Genomic DNA, 14,260 nt, shown 5'->3' on the forward strand with positions numbered 1-14,260 from the left:
TGTCTGTGTGTGTGAATGCATAATTGAGCTAGCCAGTAGAAAACTGCAGAACTTCAGATGCTTAATATTGCTCACTAGGCTCTCCATTTCAGCTGAAAGCCTGAAAGGCAGGGTGTTCTCCATTGCCATCCCATCAGGAGCAGTTCCTGGCACAGAGAACTGAGCAGAAAATGCAGAATTTGCAACCAGCCCTAGTATTAAAGATTTTTTGCTTTCTGGGAATTTGGGTTGTGCCTTCAAGGTGCCTTGGCCTCAACTTGATGGCCAGTATAATTTGCTGTTGCTCTCTGATAGCAGCACTTAATGTTAGCAGTGGAAATTCCAGCACTGAAATCCTCTGCTTCTCTTTTCTCTCTTCTTCCCCCAGTTTCTGCGCTCTTCCACCCAGATCACATGGGGAGCCCTCTTTCGGCATGAAGTTCTGTCTCATGATCCTTTGTTGCTGGCTGTCGTTCCCAAGTATCTCCGTGCATCTATGACCAACCTGGTGAAGGTATGTGGAAATCACAGTTGGTTGTGAGAAGGTGTCTGGTGAACGTGGCCTGTGGGTCATGGGGGAAGAAACTACATTTTTGTTATGTCGTGGCCAGACATGATCTCCAGGCTGCTGAGTGCACAGTTGTATCTTGCTCGTGTCTCCAGCCTTCATCTCCTTGAAGCTGGTGTTAGATGTGATGGGTGACTTACCTTTCTTCCTGACTTTTTCCACTTTGTCTCCAGGTGGGCTTTCCTTCCAAAGCAGACAGCCCCAGCTGTGAATACTCCCGTTTTGATTTTGACAGTGATGAGGACTTCAATGCCTTTTTCAATTGTAAGTTGCCATGACCCTTTGTGCATTCTGTTTTCTGTCCCTGCCTCCCTGCTTTTAGTCACTGGCTGAGCTTGGAGCCTACCAAATTGGATTGGTGACTTTTGTTTTATTTGTTCCATTTAATGTTCAATTTGTTTCTCAGCTTTTTAAGTCTGGATCTTGGAGTAAATTAAGTTAGGATTTTCCTGGGGCAGCTCATGTGTTAATTTTACTATTTGCTGTTGTTTTGCTGGCTGTCAGATAGATGGCCATTATAATAGCATTCCGGTGTCAAAGCAAATGTGTCTTTTGGTCACCTAGAGGAGGAAATCATACAGCTTCAAGTCGTGCTCAGGTTAGGAGAGGAAGTCAGCTTACAGAAGACTTTAGATGTCATTTGAGAAAGAAAATGTCTTGGCCTTGGTAGGAAGCTTTTGGTTTAGTATCAATAGCTAGAGCTGAGAAATTCAAATAGCCAAATTTAATTGGGATCTTAAACCAGCACTGGATATTAATGATTTTACTTTTTTTTTTCATTTTGTGTTTTTCTTCCCAAAACTGAAGTTGGTTTTCTCACTGGCTGTTGTAGTTTGGTACTAACTGGTACTTGGTACTACTGGTATAGTTTGGTATTAATTTGGTGGGTGTGAGAATACACTGAATAATTTATATAAATTTTCACTTTTTACCTTTATGTCTGAAGATTTTAAGTGTTGCATTTTCTTATTGCTTACTAGATAGTTCTACTTACTGTGATAAATCCGTTTAGGTAGAAGTTATAAAGTAGCTAAATGCATAAAGCCAGAATCTGAAATAGTTTTAGAGGACTAAGTTATATTGAAGACATTACTTATATAAGAAAATATAACTAATTTGAAACACAAAATAAAATTACTTGGCAACACAACTTTATTAAACAATGCAAGTTGCATCTGTGTAGTCAGCAGACCTGATTTTTTTTTGTGTGGTCATGCACTGGAATATTTTGAAACAAGTGAAATTCCTGTTCTGTATTTTGTTTTTAGTATTTTTGAAATTGAAAACAATGCAACAGAGTTTTGAGTTCAAATTTGTCATTAGTTGAATAATCTAGGAAAAGTGTGTTTAGATAAAGGAAGTGGCAGTTATCTAATGGTGGTATTTTTTCTCAGTATCCCAAGATGCTCTGTAAGCAGTAAACGTTTATAGTTTGAAGAGTATTTTATGTGAAGAATAGCAGCTTAATTGTAGTAAATCTGCTTTAGCATTGATGCCTTTTCCTGGTATGAAAAAATGAGAGCCAGACATGGTTAAGGGATAAGGGGTTTTTACCTTGGTAAGGTAGAAGGTGCTGCAATGCACCTTGCCGAAGTGGTGCACCAATAAAGGCCCTTATTAAAATACCGAGGTAAAAACCCCTCATCCTTTAACCATCTCTGGCTCTCAATTTTTTAAGACCAGGAAAAGACATCAGCATAGATTTTCATAATTCATACTGCATTTTAATTGTACTTTTTAAATGTTAGTCCGTTGGTTTTTTGCCTGCTTTAATCACTTCCAAAATTGCCCATGCTGTTGTACCTGCTTTACTGTTTGTGTATCTGTGGCTGCTACACAGCTGTTGCCAAAGCAAAAGTCCATAATGTTTGTGGGTCTGCAAAATTTGCAGCATCAGCTGGTTTCTTGGTGTGTGATTTTTCCCTGCAGCTTTTCGAGCCCAGCAAGGAGAGGTGATGAGAATGGCTTGTCGTCTGGACCCTCTAACTGGCTTCCAGATGGCCGGTGAATGGCTGAAGTACCAACTCACAGCTCCTGTTGATACTGGACCCATGAACTGTAGGTTACCTGAAAAAATCAGGGATATGGGATTTATTTTTTCATTAAAGCCAAGAAGAAACTTCTTGGCCTTTTTTTTTTTTTTATGTCATTGGAAGTTTTTTAAGTGGTAGCTAAGACTCCGTGCTAGATTTTCAGGCTTTTAAGTTTTTTGCAAGTTAAAAGCAAAACCAAGTCAAACCCACCCCTTCCCTAATTTATCGCTTTGGAGTCTACTTATGGAATAAGTAAAGTCCCTGGCTCCTCCTTTCTTTCCCCAGAATCTCTCTGCAGAACAGGTACAGCTGTCCCTCTGATACAATTTTACAATTATTTGGGCCATTTTATCTTTGTAACATATTAATTAGTTATGTTGGGGAAGCTATGCATATCTGGCAAATCCCTTGTCATTCACTTTGTTTTCCTTGCTGTGAAGGAAGGCTGCTTGGTGCTCTGCAAAGTCACACTGAGGGCAGTCTTGCCTGCAGTGCTGAATCTAGGCATGTGGTCTCCCTTCTTTTCCCTTCTCTGATTTGTTCATATTGCTCTGCATAGTACCTCAAAGACTTATGTCTCACGAGCCTTCACCTGAATGATGCAAATCACATGGGATTACGTTAATTGCTCCCGGTGCATCACTGCCAGGTATCTGCAGGGAGAACTGTGTGCTTAAAATACTTGAGTGCTAAGGAGTTGCAGCACAAGAGCTTCCCAGGCTGCTGTTGAGGGGCATGGTGAGAGCTCCAGTGTTCTCTTCATTTCAGCTAAGACAGGCGAAGGTCTCTGCTCCATCTTCTCTCCATCCTTTGTGCAGTGGGATGCCATGACCTTCTTCTCGGAGAGCATCATCAGCCAGATGTTTCGAACCATGGATAAAGATGTATGTGTATCCCATGCTCCTGCCTTCTCTCCTGGCTTCTTCTGGGTCCACACCAGTGGGTTTTTGCAGTTATGTTATCCTTGAGCAGTTTTTAGTAACTGGTTACCTCCATGCAAAACCCAGATTGTTTGGTGAGCCATTCTCATGAGGAATAATGACCCTTCTTTTGATGACACCAAACTGATACTGGTGTGTCTTAGTTTTGGACACTATGGGATGAGAAGTCACAGGAGAGTGCTCAGGTGACATGCTTTTACATAGTGCCTTTCTAGAGAAGAGATTGCTTAAGGATAAAATTATTGAGTTTATTTAATTATCCTCTTACTAGATTTTTAAAAAAAATTTAAAACTTTTAATTAAATGAGAGGAACTATGCCCAGAGAGTAGATCAGAAGCATTTTCTCTCTGTCTTTTGTTCAAGAGCAGGCAAATCAGAAGGATCAGTTTGATGTAGACTGACTTGATTTTTTCATTAGATTAAGCTGCTCGTGCACTCATCAGTCTAATCACAGTAGAATAATTATATGGGTCAATACAGTTGGTTAAGCATGGAATCTGTTGGACAGTGTCAAGAGAATTGGGAGACAGACTGAGACAGGAAATTTGCCTTTCCCAGTCTGGGACTAGAGACTGATATCTCAAAGACTGCCCTGCCAACAGTGGTGATGCTGCTGTCCTTTATGCCTCAGCTTTTTTCCTAGGTTTTGTAGGAGCCATACTACAGGTTGAAGTATTGAGTGTTGCCTGCCTTTTACTTTCCTTTTTTTTTTTCCTACCCTTGTAGGAAATCCCAGTGAATGATGGCATAGATCTGCTGCAGCTTGTCCTTAATTTTGAAACAAAAGATCCTCTCATCCTCTCCTGTGTGCTCACCAATGTCTCTGCTCTCTTTCCATTTGTCACTTACCGACCAGAATACCTCCCGCAAGTACTTTCCAAGGTAGGTACGTGCAGACCCTGCTAAAACCAGATCAGTTTTTTGTGGTGCAGGACTCTTGGACTAAACTGCAGGAATCAGTCCTCTCGGTGTTGCTGTCAGGAAAGGACTATGCTTCATGTTAAAGATGGGAGAGAATCTGAGGCTGAGGCTTGTCACAAGAAGAGTAATGTCAATTAACCCAAATTTTGTAGTTCTTAGCCTTAAATCTTAGTATTAAGTGCATGCTCTGGCCATGTTCTATTTCAAGGCCGTACTTTATTGATGATTCATCTTTCAGCTCACTCAGGAGTTTTTCACTGACTTCAATGAAGTTGCACTAAAATCTTTATTACCTCTTCCTTGAGCTCAGACATGAGTGCTGAATATTAACAAATGATACGAGTTTTTTGGTTTTTCCTCCCTTTTCTCACAGCTGTTTGCTTCAGTTACCTTTGAAGTTGTAGAAGAAAGTAAGGTATGTCTGAATTATTATCTACTAATGAGCTATAACAGTTGGATCAAACCATATTCTACTGGAGAGAGCATCCTGAGTCTGAAGACTCTGCTGTAGTAGGCTTCTCAAGTGTAGTTCTGCTCCTGAAAAGCTGGGGAGTCTCTAGATATTGCTGGTCTCTGTGGTTGACGTAGCCTACCAAGCTTTGTCTCACAAGCTTAGAAGGCCACAGGTGTGCTCTAAGGCCAGTACACTAAGTTCCCCAGTCAGTGCTGGCCTTCCTGAGAGTGAAATCCCTTCATTAGCCCTGGCTATTCTTTCAGTACTTGGTACATGTGGCTCTGAAGGATGGCTGTAAACCCACTAATTATTTAAGGAGTGTTTGGAGTCTAGAAATAGTTAGTAAGAGCCATGGCATCCTCACTCCTGAGGTACAGCTTGTTTAAACATGGACTTCTTGAGTTGACTGCTGCTTCAGAAGAAATTTGGTTGCTGCATGATTGATTGGAGGTAGCAGGGGAGGCATGGAAATGTTTTTTTTGATCTGTGCTCAACAGTGCAGAAATCTATATATAATGAATTTGTCTCTTGAAGATACCCTGCATTTGGCTGAACTTTTGTTTTGTTGCATTGAAGTTTGTTGTGTCTGTCCAGGCTCCTAGAACTCGAGCAGTGAAGAATGTGAGAAGGCACGCGTGCTCCTCAATCATAAAGATGTGCCGGGATTACCCTCAGCTTGTCCTGGTATGTAAATGCAACTGTCATAAAGAGTATTACCTCAGTTTCAGTTGGGTTTCATGGGATCTTCAGCTTCCTTGGCTACAGTCTCTGCTTTCCTTGCAAGAAACATTCCTGCTGCACAAATGGCATAGTTTTTTATTCCCTGTACCTCTCTCTTCCCTGCTGAAAAAATTACTGCCTGAGGAGTTGAATTTTAGATGGGTGGGTTAAATGTAAGAGGGATGATGAGGAGGATACAAGCAGCACTGCATTGGTTTCATGGGTATGTTTGCTGAATGTCCATGTTATCACCTAATCAGTTGATTCTCCTTAGCTGAAGACACTAGCATAGCTAATCATTAGATTTTCTAATGTTAACAGAACATAGGAGGAAAAGGGAGAGTATTTGTTTTCTGGATGAGCTTGAGGAGACTAGAAGACAGGTACATTTAAATTCCATGAGTTGTGTTTTGTTTGTTTTGCTGAAGTAAACAGTCTCTGCATGCAACATTCTTTAGATGTGTTTCTGTGGAGCGGGAGCTGGGATTATGGGAGGACCATAGGACATTGGTTGTTTAAACAAAGGATTTAAAGGATTTTAATTTAGGTAATTCGGAGGTTCCAGACTGCATTCTGCAGTTGGTGCTAAGAACTAATGGGTTGGTTTTTGTTCCACTTTATTGGTCCTTGAGCTATAGCTGTCTCTTTCCCATGGCCAGCCAGACATCCTCACTAGAAGAGTCAAGGACCCAGAGTTGCCCCAAAAGATATTCAGAGGACTTTGCTGAAGGGGATGATTGCTTGTACAAGATTATGGGTAGATGTGGTGGCAACTGGAGAAAGGAAGGGAAGAAATGCAACAGTTCCTGTGGCATTCTTTGTAACCATATGAATTGTTACTTACCACAAGTAAAGAGATGGTAGAATCCGACGTCTGGCCAAAGAAGCAAGGTGCTTTCTGTGGGCAAATAAAAGCACCAGAACTGCTTTAAGGTGTGATACTGCTCTAAGAGATGTAACTGCCTAGGAAGGTATTTCCTCCTCTTATTTCAGTCGTTCTGGAGAGTTAAAGTAAAATGGATGCAGAATAATGATAGAGGGAACAATAGAAGTTCTCTTAGATTGAATATGCAGAGAAGCTTGAGTGTGAGGAGGAGATGGCTATGTTGAGAAAAGGTAACAGACATGCTCCTCCAGCTGCACAGTCCCCCCCTTCTCTACCTCCCCCAGTGGCCCTCCTCCATACCAAATGCGTGATGCTTTTCTACTTGGATGTGTTTTCTAGCCAAACTTTGAGATGTTGTACAACCACGTGAAACAGCTGCTGTCAAATGAGCTACTTCTGACGCAGATGGAGAAGTGTGCTCTTATGGAGGCCCTTGTGCTCATCAGCAACCAATTTAAGGACTATGAGCGACAGAAGGCTTTCCTGGAGGAGCTCATGGCTCCTGTGGCTGGCTTATGGCTCTCCCCAGAGATGCAGAGGTATGGGTTATTTTTCTTTCTGTTGGTCATTTCTTCTCCAACTTGGAGCTGGAGATGTTGATGAGGTAATGCTGTGCCCAGTAAAGAAACACACAAGCCATGGAAGGGTGGTGGGCTGCCTCTTGACTTCCTGTGCCGTGGGCAGTCATTGTGCTAATAGCTCTTTTACAGTTCAGAAACTGCTAACAGACTAAATGCTGTTAACTGAAAAATTCTGGGTAAGAGTTGATTGAGGTAATACAGGAACATTCCCCAGCATGCTCAAAGCGTTTGCAGAAATTGAGAAACTAAAGATATCCTTGCTCATCCCCAGGAGAAGCTAGGAAGCTAAGTTGTTACTAAAGCTGAGATGTCTTGCTGCTCTGGGTAGCTGGGCATGTTACAAGAGCTTTCCCAGCATGGCCATCTTCATAAGAGACTTGAAGCTTTTAGATTCCACAGCCAAAGAGAATTGATAATGTTTGGAGGGTGTACATATCTCTGAGGCTTTTTAATTATGTACCCATGCACAGGATGTAGTAGTACCTAGCCTCTCTAGCCTGCTCTGTATTTGTTAGATGTTTATTGCCAGTGCAAAGTTCTGCTTAAATTCCTGGTACAAACAGTAATCCCACTGCTCTCTTTTGCTACTGCCAGAGTCCTCTCAGATCCTGAAGCCTTTATATCCTACGTGGGTGCAGACAACAAAATTGCTGATCCTGTCTTGGAAGATCCTAGTGGTCTGAACCGGTCTAGAGTGAGTATCATTACCAGGAGAGGTGTAATCATTAGTGAAAGGAGATCTGCCTCCCTCCATCCCCCATTTATCTTGCGATTACACATGAGATTACTCCTATAACACAAGTACATGATCATTACTCCTGATCATGTACTTCTTTAGAATGCAGATCAATAGGTTTCTCATGTTACAGAACAGCAGGCTGGCCTTTGCTGTTTAAGCTACAGTAAAGAGCATGCAGGCCATGCAAAAACACATTATTTATCAGAGTGAAGCACTGTTTCCTTCTCTTTGTTTAATAGTTTGGTTTTGGAGAAGCAATTGATTTAGATGATTTTTGGAAATATGGCACAGTGAATTTTTGTGCTTTTTAAATCAGGCAGGATTGAAAACATGATGCTAAGCCTGGAGCACAGAATATGATTAAAATTCATCTGAGGAGACCTGTGTTGAGTTGTTAGTGTATAAGTCTTCACTTGGACTGCCAAATGGAGTTGCTGTTCTTAGATCTGTAGAAGAAACTGAAATGCAGTCCGTAGAGATGTGCTTGTGATTTGGGGCTAATGCAGTTGGTGTCATCTCAGATCCTGCATCTGTCCCAGCACATGAAGGACGTGAGGAGCTGATGGTCTAGACTCTTACTTCTAGCAGCCTACCTGGCTGCTTGCATGCTCATGAGATGGTATGCATTTGATGCTTTGTCTGATGGTAAATTCTTAGGCCATACTGCCATGGCCGGGGCTCTCTGAAGTTGATGGAATACAGCATGGTTGTTTGCTGTATTTTCATGGTAGAAACTCACCAGTTTCTTCCTGTCACCAGGTTAGGCTCACTGTAGAACATTCCCTTTGAGATGGGATGATGACATGTTTCTCTGAGAACCTGTTGATTCAGATTGTGATCTGGCTAAGAAATGCTTTCTCCACGTCTCCTGCTGCAGATTAGCTTTTGTGTGTACACCATTCTGGGAGTTGTGAAACGAGCTCGTTGGCCTGCTGCTACCGAGGAGGCAAAAGCTGGAGGATTCTTTTTGGGATACCTGCCCAGTGGAACTCCAATGTACCGTAATCCCTGCACTGAGCAGGTCCTGAAGCTTTTTGACAATTTACTTGCTCTCATAAGGTGGGTCAAGTTGACTTGAAATCATTTATGTTGACTTAAAAATCTCTGAAAGCCAAACTGTGATAAATACATGGAATGCTCAGAGCTTGTTTGCCCAGTGAAGCCAATGGAAATACAGGCTGGTGTCAGTGCCCAAGTACTGTTCCTGACTGTTCACAGTGGGGAATTGCACTGGGAAAACTGGGAGCCTTCTGAATGTTCACTGGCATGGCCTACAAGAGGCCATCAAAGTTAAAGGGCGCTTGTGCTGGGGTTGCCTCCCCCACCTCCAGTGCTGTAGTTCTGCCACCCAGTTAATGATTTGTCAACTAACATCTCTGCTCTGCCCTCAGCCCCTACAAGGCCACCTGTCCTGTCACCACCAGGGCAGTCCCAGCTCTCATCGCATCCTGTTCACATTGTTCTCTCTTCAGTGTTAAATTAAGCTGGCTTTGCTGAACATGAGCAGCAGCCTCCTGAAGCACTTTCTGCTTTTGAGATCAGTGGATGCATACTTTCAGGCTGTTGCTACCATGCAGTGCCTCTCTTCATGTCACCAGTGTTATGTAGGTCTGGGGCAGCCAGAGGAGGGAGCAAGGAAAGGCAGGAAAGGAAAATCCTGAATAATACAGTTCCCAGAATTACAAAGGAAAGGTCTCTTTCAGGGTAACTCCTGACACTGGGATTTTGCCAGACTTAGGGGACAATTTTGTGAGATAGCATGTTACATGCTTGAAAACTTGATGCTCTATCCTTGGCAGAGGCCTTTTGAGAAAGAGCATTTTCAGATCCACTTAGATTTTTCAGCTCCTGAGTTTGTAAGGGAAAGGGGCCGTGTTACCTGAGCTCTGTCTAGTCAAGTATGTTTAGTAGTCACTGTGCTCAGGAATGTGCTGCTTCCAGAGAGAAGCAACATGCTGGACTGTTGGGACAAATACATGCTGTCTTGGCCTACGCTGGCAGTGTTCCTCATCACAAAACTCTAGGTAGTACAGGGTGTGGTACTTCAGCCAGTGACCAAGTAGACCTACGGAACTGTGCTTGAAGTGTTTTTGCCTTTTATACTATAAGGCTGAAGATCTATTGATGAGCTTCCAGAAGAGGTTAGGTAGAATTGCCCTGAGAAGCAGTAGCCTCGTGCCATTTCTTCCAGTGCCTGCCATGTGTCACGTTGTGTGAGACCAACTGAACCAGTGCCCAAGGTCTCAACAGGCTGCACCAGACACTTACTCCTCGTGCAATCACTGTTCTTACCAGAACTTGTGTCGTAGTAAAATCACTTGAGATCTCTGTTACAACAAACTTAGGAAACTGTCATCTAGCTTCTGTCACCACTTCTGTGAAGAAGCAGAAACTTTGTGCCTGGCTGTTTACCACCTCCAAAAGAACACATGAGCGATGTTCTCAATCCAATATATAAAGGAAGAGGCTCCATGGCTGGTTTGGGCTTTTTTTGAGATAGTGCATCTCTGGTGTTCAAGCATCTCACCTGCAGGCTGAAATATTTTCTGTGCACATGGTAGTAACGTACGTGGAGAAACCCATACTTCACTCAGAGGTATATGGGCTTTTCTTAAGGCTGGATGCTCCAAGAACTAATGAATGGTTTATTAAGAACAGTAAATCTTTATGCTTCATATTTTTCCATTACTGCTGCTGGATATATAGGCCTCTGACAAGTGCAAGCTCATAGTTGTTCAGTGCAAGTGTTGATGATGATGCTTATGCCTTTTTGGCAAAGCTGGGTCTGTGCTATGGAGCTCCTGTTGAGTTCCTTGCTGACTTCACATGCCTTTTCCATGTATGTCTTCCTCAAGCCCTCTCTAATGTGGGTCATACAGGAGAATGTGGAATCCGTAGCCACCTGTCAGCAGGCAGGAGGTACAGGGATATGAGGAGGGCTGCTTGGCAGGAAAGCTGCCTGTATTTAGGATGCCTTCAGGGACATTGTTGCATTACTACGTGGGGATAGATGCTTTTCTTATATCTGTGCCATTAGGCAACTCTCTGTAGGGATAAGCAGCATCCAGTGTTGCCCACATGCTTTTGTGGGAAGTCCCTGCAGGATGTGTTGGTTTCTGTGTGAGCAGATCTGCAAGTAGCAGTAGCATGGATCCTGCTGAGCAGCTGAACCGAGAGCCAGTGTGCTAGCAAAGAGGGTTTTTCAGGCTGAGCAGGTGGGTCTGCTGCTCTCTGGATAGTGTGTAGCATTCTGCTGCTGTGTTAGCAGACAGAAGCAGTGAAGCTGTTAAGCCATTGGGCCTTTGCCAGGGTGGTAAGTAGCTTAAAGGTGGTAGGTCATGGGTGAGATCAAACAACTGAGAAGAATAAGGTAGTTTTGCGTGGCATCCTATTGTACCTACCTGTATTAGTCTCTGTTGGTAGCTATATTTAATGATTTATTTCGAGGTTCCTTTATTAATCACTGCTTGCAATTTTCAGAGTAATGATTCTCCTGTCCTCTGTGATGCCTCATTTCATTTTGATGTTTTCTAGCTTCTGGCTTAAACTGTTCACTCCTGAATTTAAACCCAAATAATGATTTTTCAACCACCTTGGTGCAATTTCTGCAGTCAGTAGCTGCATGACCTGATTGGTGCAGAGCCTTTATTGTGCTGGGATTTGTTCGTGTTTTGTTACAAATTAAGTGCTTAGGCTCAGCAAATGCTTTGCTTAGACAAAGGCTTTTTTGGAACTCCTATTGACGAGGTGCTGACATTGCTGAAGCATTAATGCTGGTGAAAGAATTCTTGGGTAGACATGGATGCTGTACGCATTTTCATTGTAGACAGCTCCAGCTTTGGAAAAAATTTTTCAATCATGGACTATCCTAAAGGACTCATCTTCTTGTTTACAAGCTGTTCTCTCTAGGCATCAGATACTCTTTCTAGCAGAGCTGTAACCATCACTGAAAATCCCTCAAGTCCTGCCATATCCTTTGGTTGTCTTCTGTAAAGCATAAATGTCTCTTGAAATTAGTTTTACTGTTGTCCTGTGTGTGGGGTGCCCAGGTGTGCTGATAAGTCTCAGCTGGAACATGCCTCGGGGCTGCATCATCGTATATGAGGGCTGTTGAATGCCTTTCTAACTCCCATGGAGAGTGGGTGGTTGGCCATTTTCTCTCCATTCCCACCGGGAACTTACTAAAGTATTAAGACAGCTTGCCCTGTAAGTGAACATCTGCCTCCCAACTCTGACTTAAGAAAATACTTCCAGGACTCTGGAACAACTAGGTACCATGTCTATACCTTCAGGATATACTGCTTGTCCTGCTGGAGTTAGTGCAGTGGGATTTCACAGTTCGCCTTTGCAATTCCACAGTCCCTGCATTTTCCCCACTGGCCTTCCGCCCAGTGTGAGACAAAGCCAACGCTGGCGTGGAGTGGGCAGGAGACATACAAGAGATTTAGTGGCTAGATTTCAGCATAGCCTCAAGCAGAAATGTACAACCTTTTGATTCAGTGGGGCAACATTAACCAGTGTGGAAGCTGGAATGTTCCCTGGCCCTTCTTGACAAAGAAGAATCAACTTGTGCCCTTTTGAGGCCTGTTGCATGGTGTTAGATCCACCCCAGAATGAGAGTATGAGTCATTAAGAAGTCATTTGTGTAGCTCTTTCTTATGAACTTCACATACTTGCCTTCCTCATGTGCAGTGAGCAGGGAAGTATTTAACACTTGCAGAGAGAAACAGGATAGTTGCGGTTTTGGAGCTTTCTGCAAATGCAGGCAGACATCACTGCATCAGGGTTGCCAGAATTATGAACATAGACCTTAAAAAAAACAACCAAAAACCAATAATGAATACATGAGTGAAAGCTGACACTTTGGAGAACATCCTGAGGTCTGTCTACCCTCCCTTGCCCCAGCCATTCCCATGTACCCCCTGCTTTGGGAAACGCTGCTCAAGGGGGAGATACTGAGTTGCCCTTGATCACCTCTAGCAGCAGGTACAATGGCATTGCAGTTTTGGAGGAGGCTGCAGGATTTGTGCTGTGTGCAGCTGGCGACACCCAGAGTGGAGGTCTGAGGTCTCAAAGGAGAGAGGTAGGTGAGAGAGACACCCCTGCTGTGTCCAGCTCTGAGTCAGTACCTTGGCTAAGAGAGGGGACCTATTTTGGCCTGGATGGCAAGAACCAGCCACCCATGGCTGAATTGGTGTCCCTTGCAGACAGCTGACTGTGGCCACTTCCTATGATGCGGAATTGTTCCCAGCTGGATGGGTTGTCCAGGGGGCACGTGTGCCTGCCATGAGTAACATCTGATCAGACTGGTGTTCTCACTAGAGTCCCTCCAATGCCACCTGCCATCCTGGGGACTGTGACCCATCCCTGAGGGGCAGTGTGTGTATTTTGGAGCTGAAACAACCCCTCCCTCTGCAGGGGCCTTAGATGCAGAAGATCTTTTGAGACTACAGAATCCATGTCTTGTCAGTTTTAAAAATACGTTCTCTGATCCCTTTGGCCAAGCTAATAAGTTGTTCCCAGCATCATCTGGAGAATTGCTGGGAGTTTTTACTGCCAGTGCTTTGCAAGGGGTGGGATGAACTGAAATAAGTGGAAGGGGCAGCCAGGAGATTCAGGACGTGAGGTGGAGTCACTCCATGTCTGTTGGGTCAGCTTCCCCAATATTTTTGCAGGTGAGGAAGGGGGATCCCATGCACATGTGCGTGGTCTCACCTTCCTCATCATCTGCCTCAGAAGAGCTGTCCACAAGCTGAAGGAGAGGATTCCACTGTCAAGGGCAAAAAGAGGTTGACTTGCATTAATATAAATCAAGTGCTCTTCTGTTTCAGGACTCACAACAACCTCTACATGCCAGAGATGGTGGCTAGGCTGGGGGATACATTTGCAAAGGCCTTGGACATGTTGGAGGTGGAGAAGAATGCTATTCTAGGTAAGAGGCTTCTCTTCAGGAAGAATGTATGGGCAGATTCTGAAGAGATAATTTGAGTTAGTGTTCTGTCCATAACAGTGAAAGTAAAATAGGGCTGGAGGACTAGCTTCTTCATAGTTTTTGCAGCTCAGCTGTGGTTAGAACCAGCTGAAACTAAGACGTTAAATAAGTTATTGGTCTCAGACACATTGGTTTCTTCTGCATGCATTGAAGGGTACACTGCCAAACTTCTTATCCCATCAATGGGATCGTGGTGGTCTCTGCAACATGGCATTTCAGACTGCAGAGGCTGAAGGGTGCTGTAGTTGTCTGCCTTTGAGCAGAATTAGTGCTCAGAAGGAGCCCTGAGTGCTGGTACAGAGACCTGTCCTGGAGGGCAAGAGGCAAGTTGTGCAGTGCAGCCCTGGCATTTGTTTATAGACAACATATTAGAAAGAGGCCTTTGTAACCTTCTTGAAACAGGTTTGAGCTTGTGAATACAGAAGCCTTTGCAGCCAAGCAGAAT

General features: G+C 43.6%; 1 protein-coding gene across 4 annotated transcripts in view; it reads left to right on the forward strand.

The window, feature by feature from the left end:
• Positions 1-14,260, forward strand: part of XPO5 (exportin 5) — a 29,747-nt gene that overhangs the window by 7,421 nt on the left and 8,066 nt on the right. For 3 of the 4 annotated variants that reach the window (XR_009933068.1, XM_062490232.1, XM_062490234.1), the window contains 11 exons: positions 368-493; positions 721-811; positions 2,477-2,605; positions 3,349-3,464; positions 4,249-4,404; positions 4,817-4,858; positions 5,474-5,581; positions 6,843-7,042; positions 7,679-7,778; positions 8,701-8,882; positions 13,655-13,755. Coding sequence is in view for 3 of the 4 variants with exons in the window: in XM_062490232.1 (XP_062346216.1) it covers positions 368-493; positions 721-811; positions 2,477-2,605; positions 3,349-3,464; positions 4,249-4,404; positions 4,817-4,858; positions 5,474-5,581; positions 6,843-7,042; positions 7,679-7,778; positions 8,701-8,882; positions 13,655-13,755 (1,351 nt within the window). In the remaining variant the exon portion in view is untranslated. Of the gene's footprint in view, positions 1-367; positions 494-720; positions 812-2,476; positions 2,610-3,325; positions 3,465-4,248; positions 4,405-4,816; positions 4,859-5,473; positions 5,582-6,842; positions 7,043-7,678; positions 7,779-8,700; positions 8,883-13,654; positions 13,756-14,260 lie in introns of all 4 variants that reach the window. The other variant, XM_062490235.1, reaches the window with a different exon arrangement.

The sequence above is a fragment of the Cinclus cinclus genome, chromosome 3 (assembly GCF_963662255.1).
Source record: "Cinclus cinclus chromosome 3, bCinCin1.1, whole genome shotgun sequence".
NCBI classification, from domain to species: domain Eukaryota; kingdom Metazoa; phylum Chordata; class Aves; order Passeriformes; family Cinclidae; genus Cinclus; species Cinclus cinclus.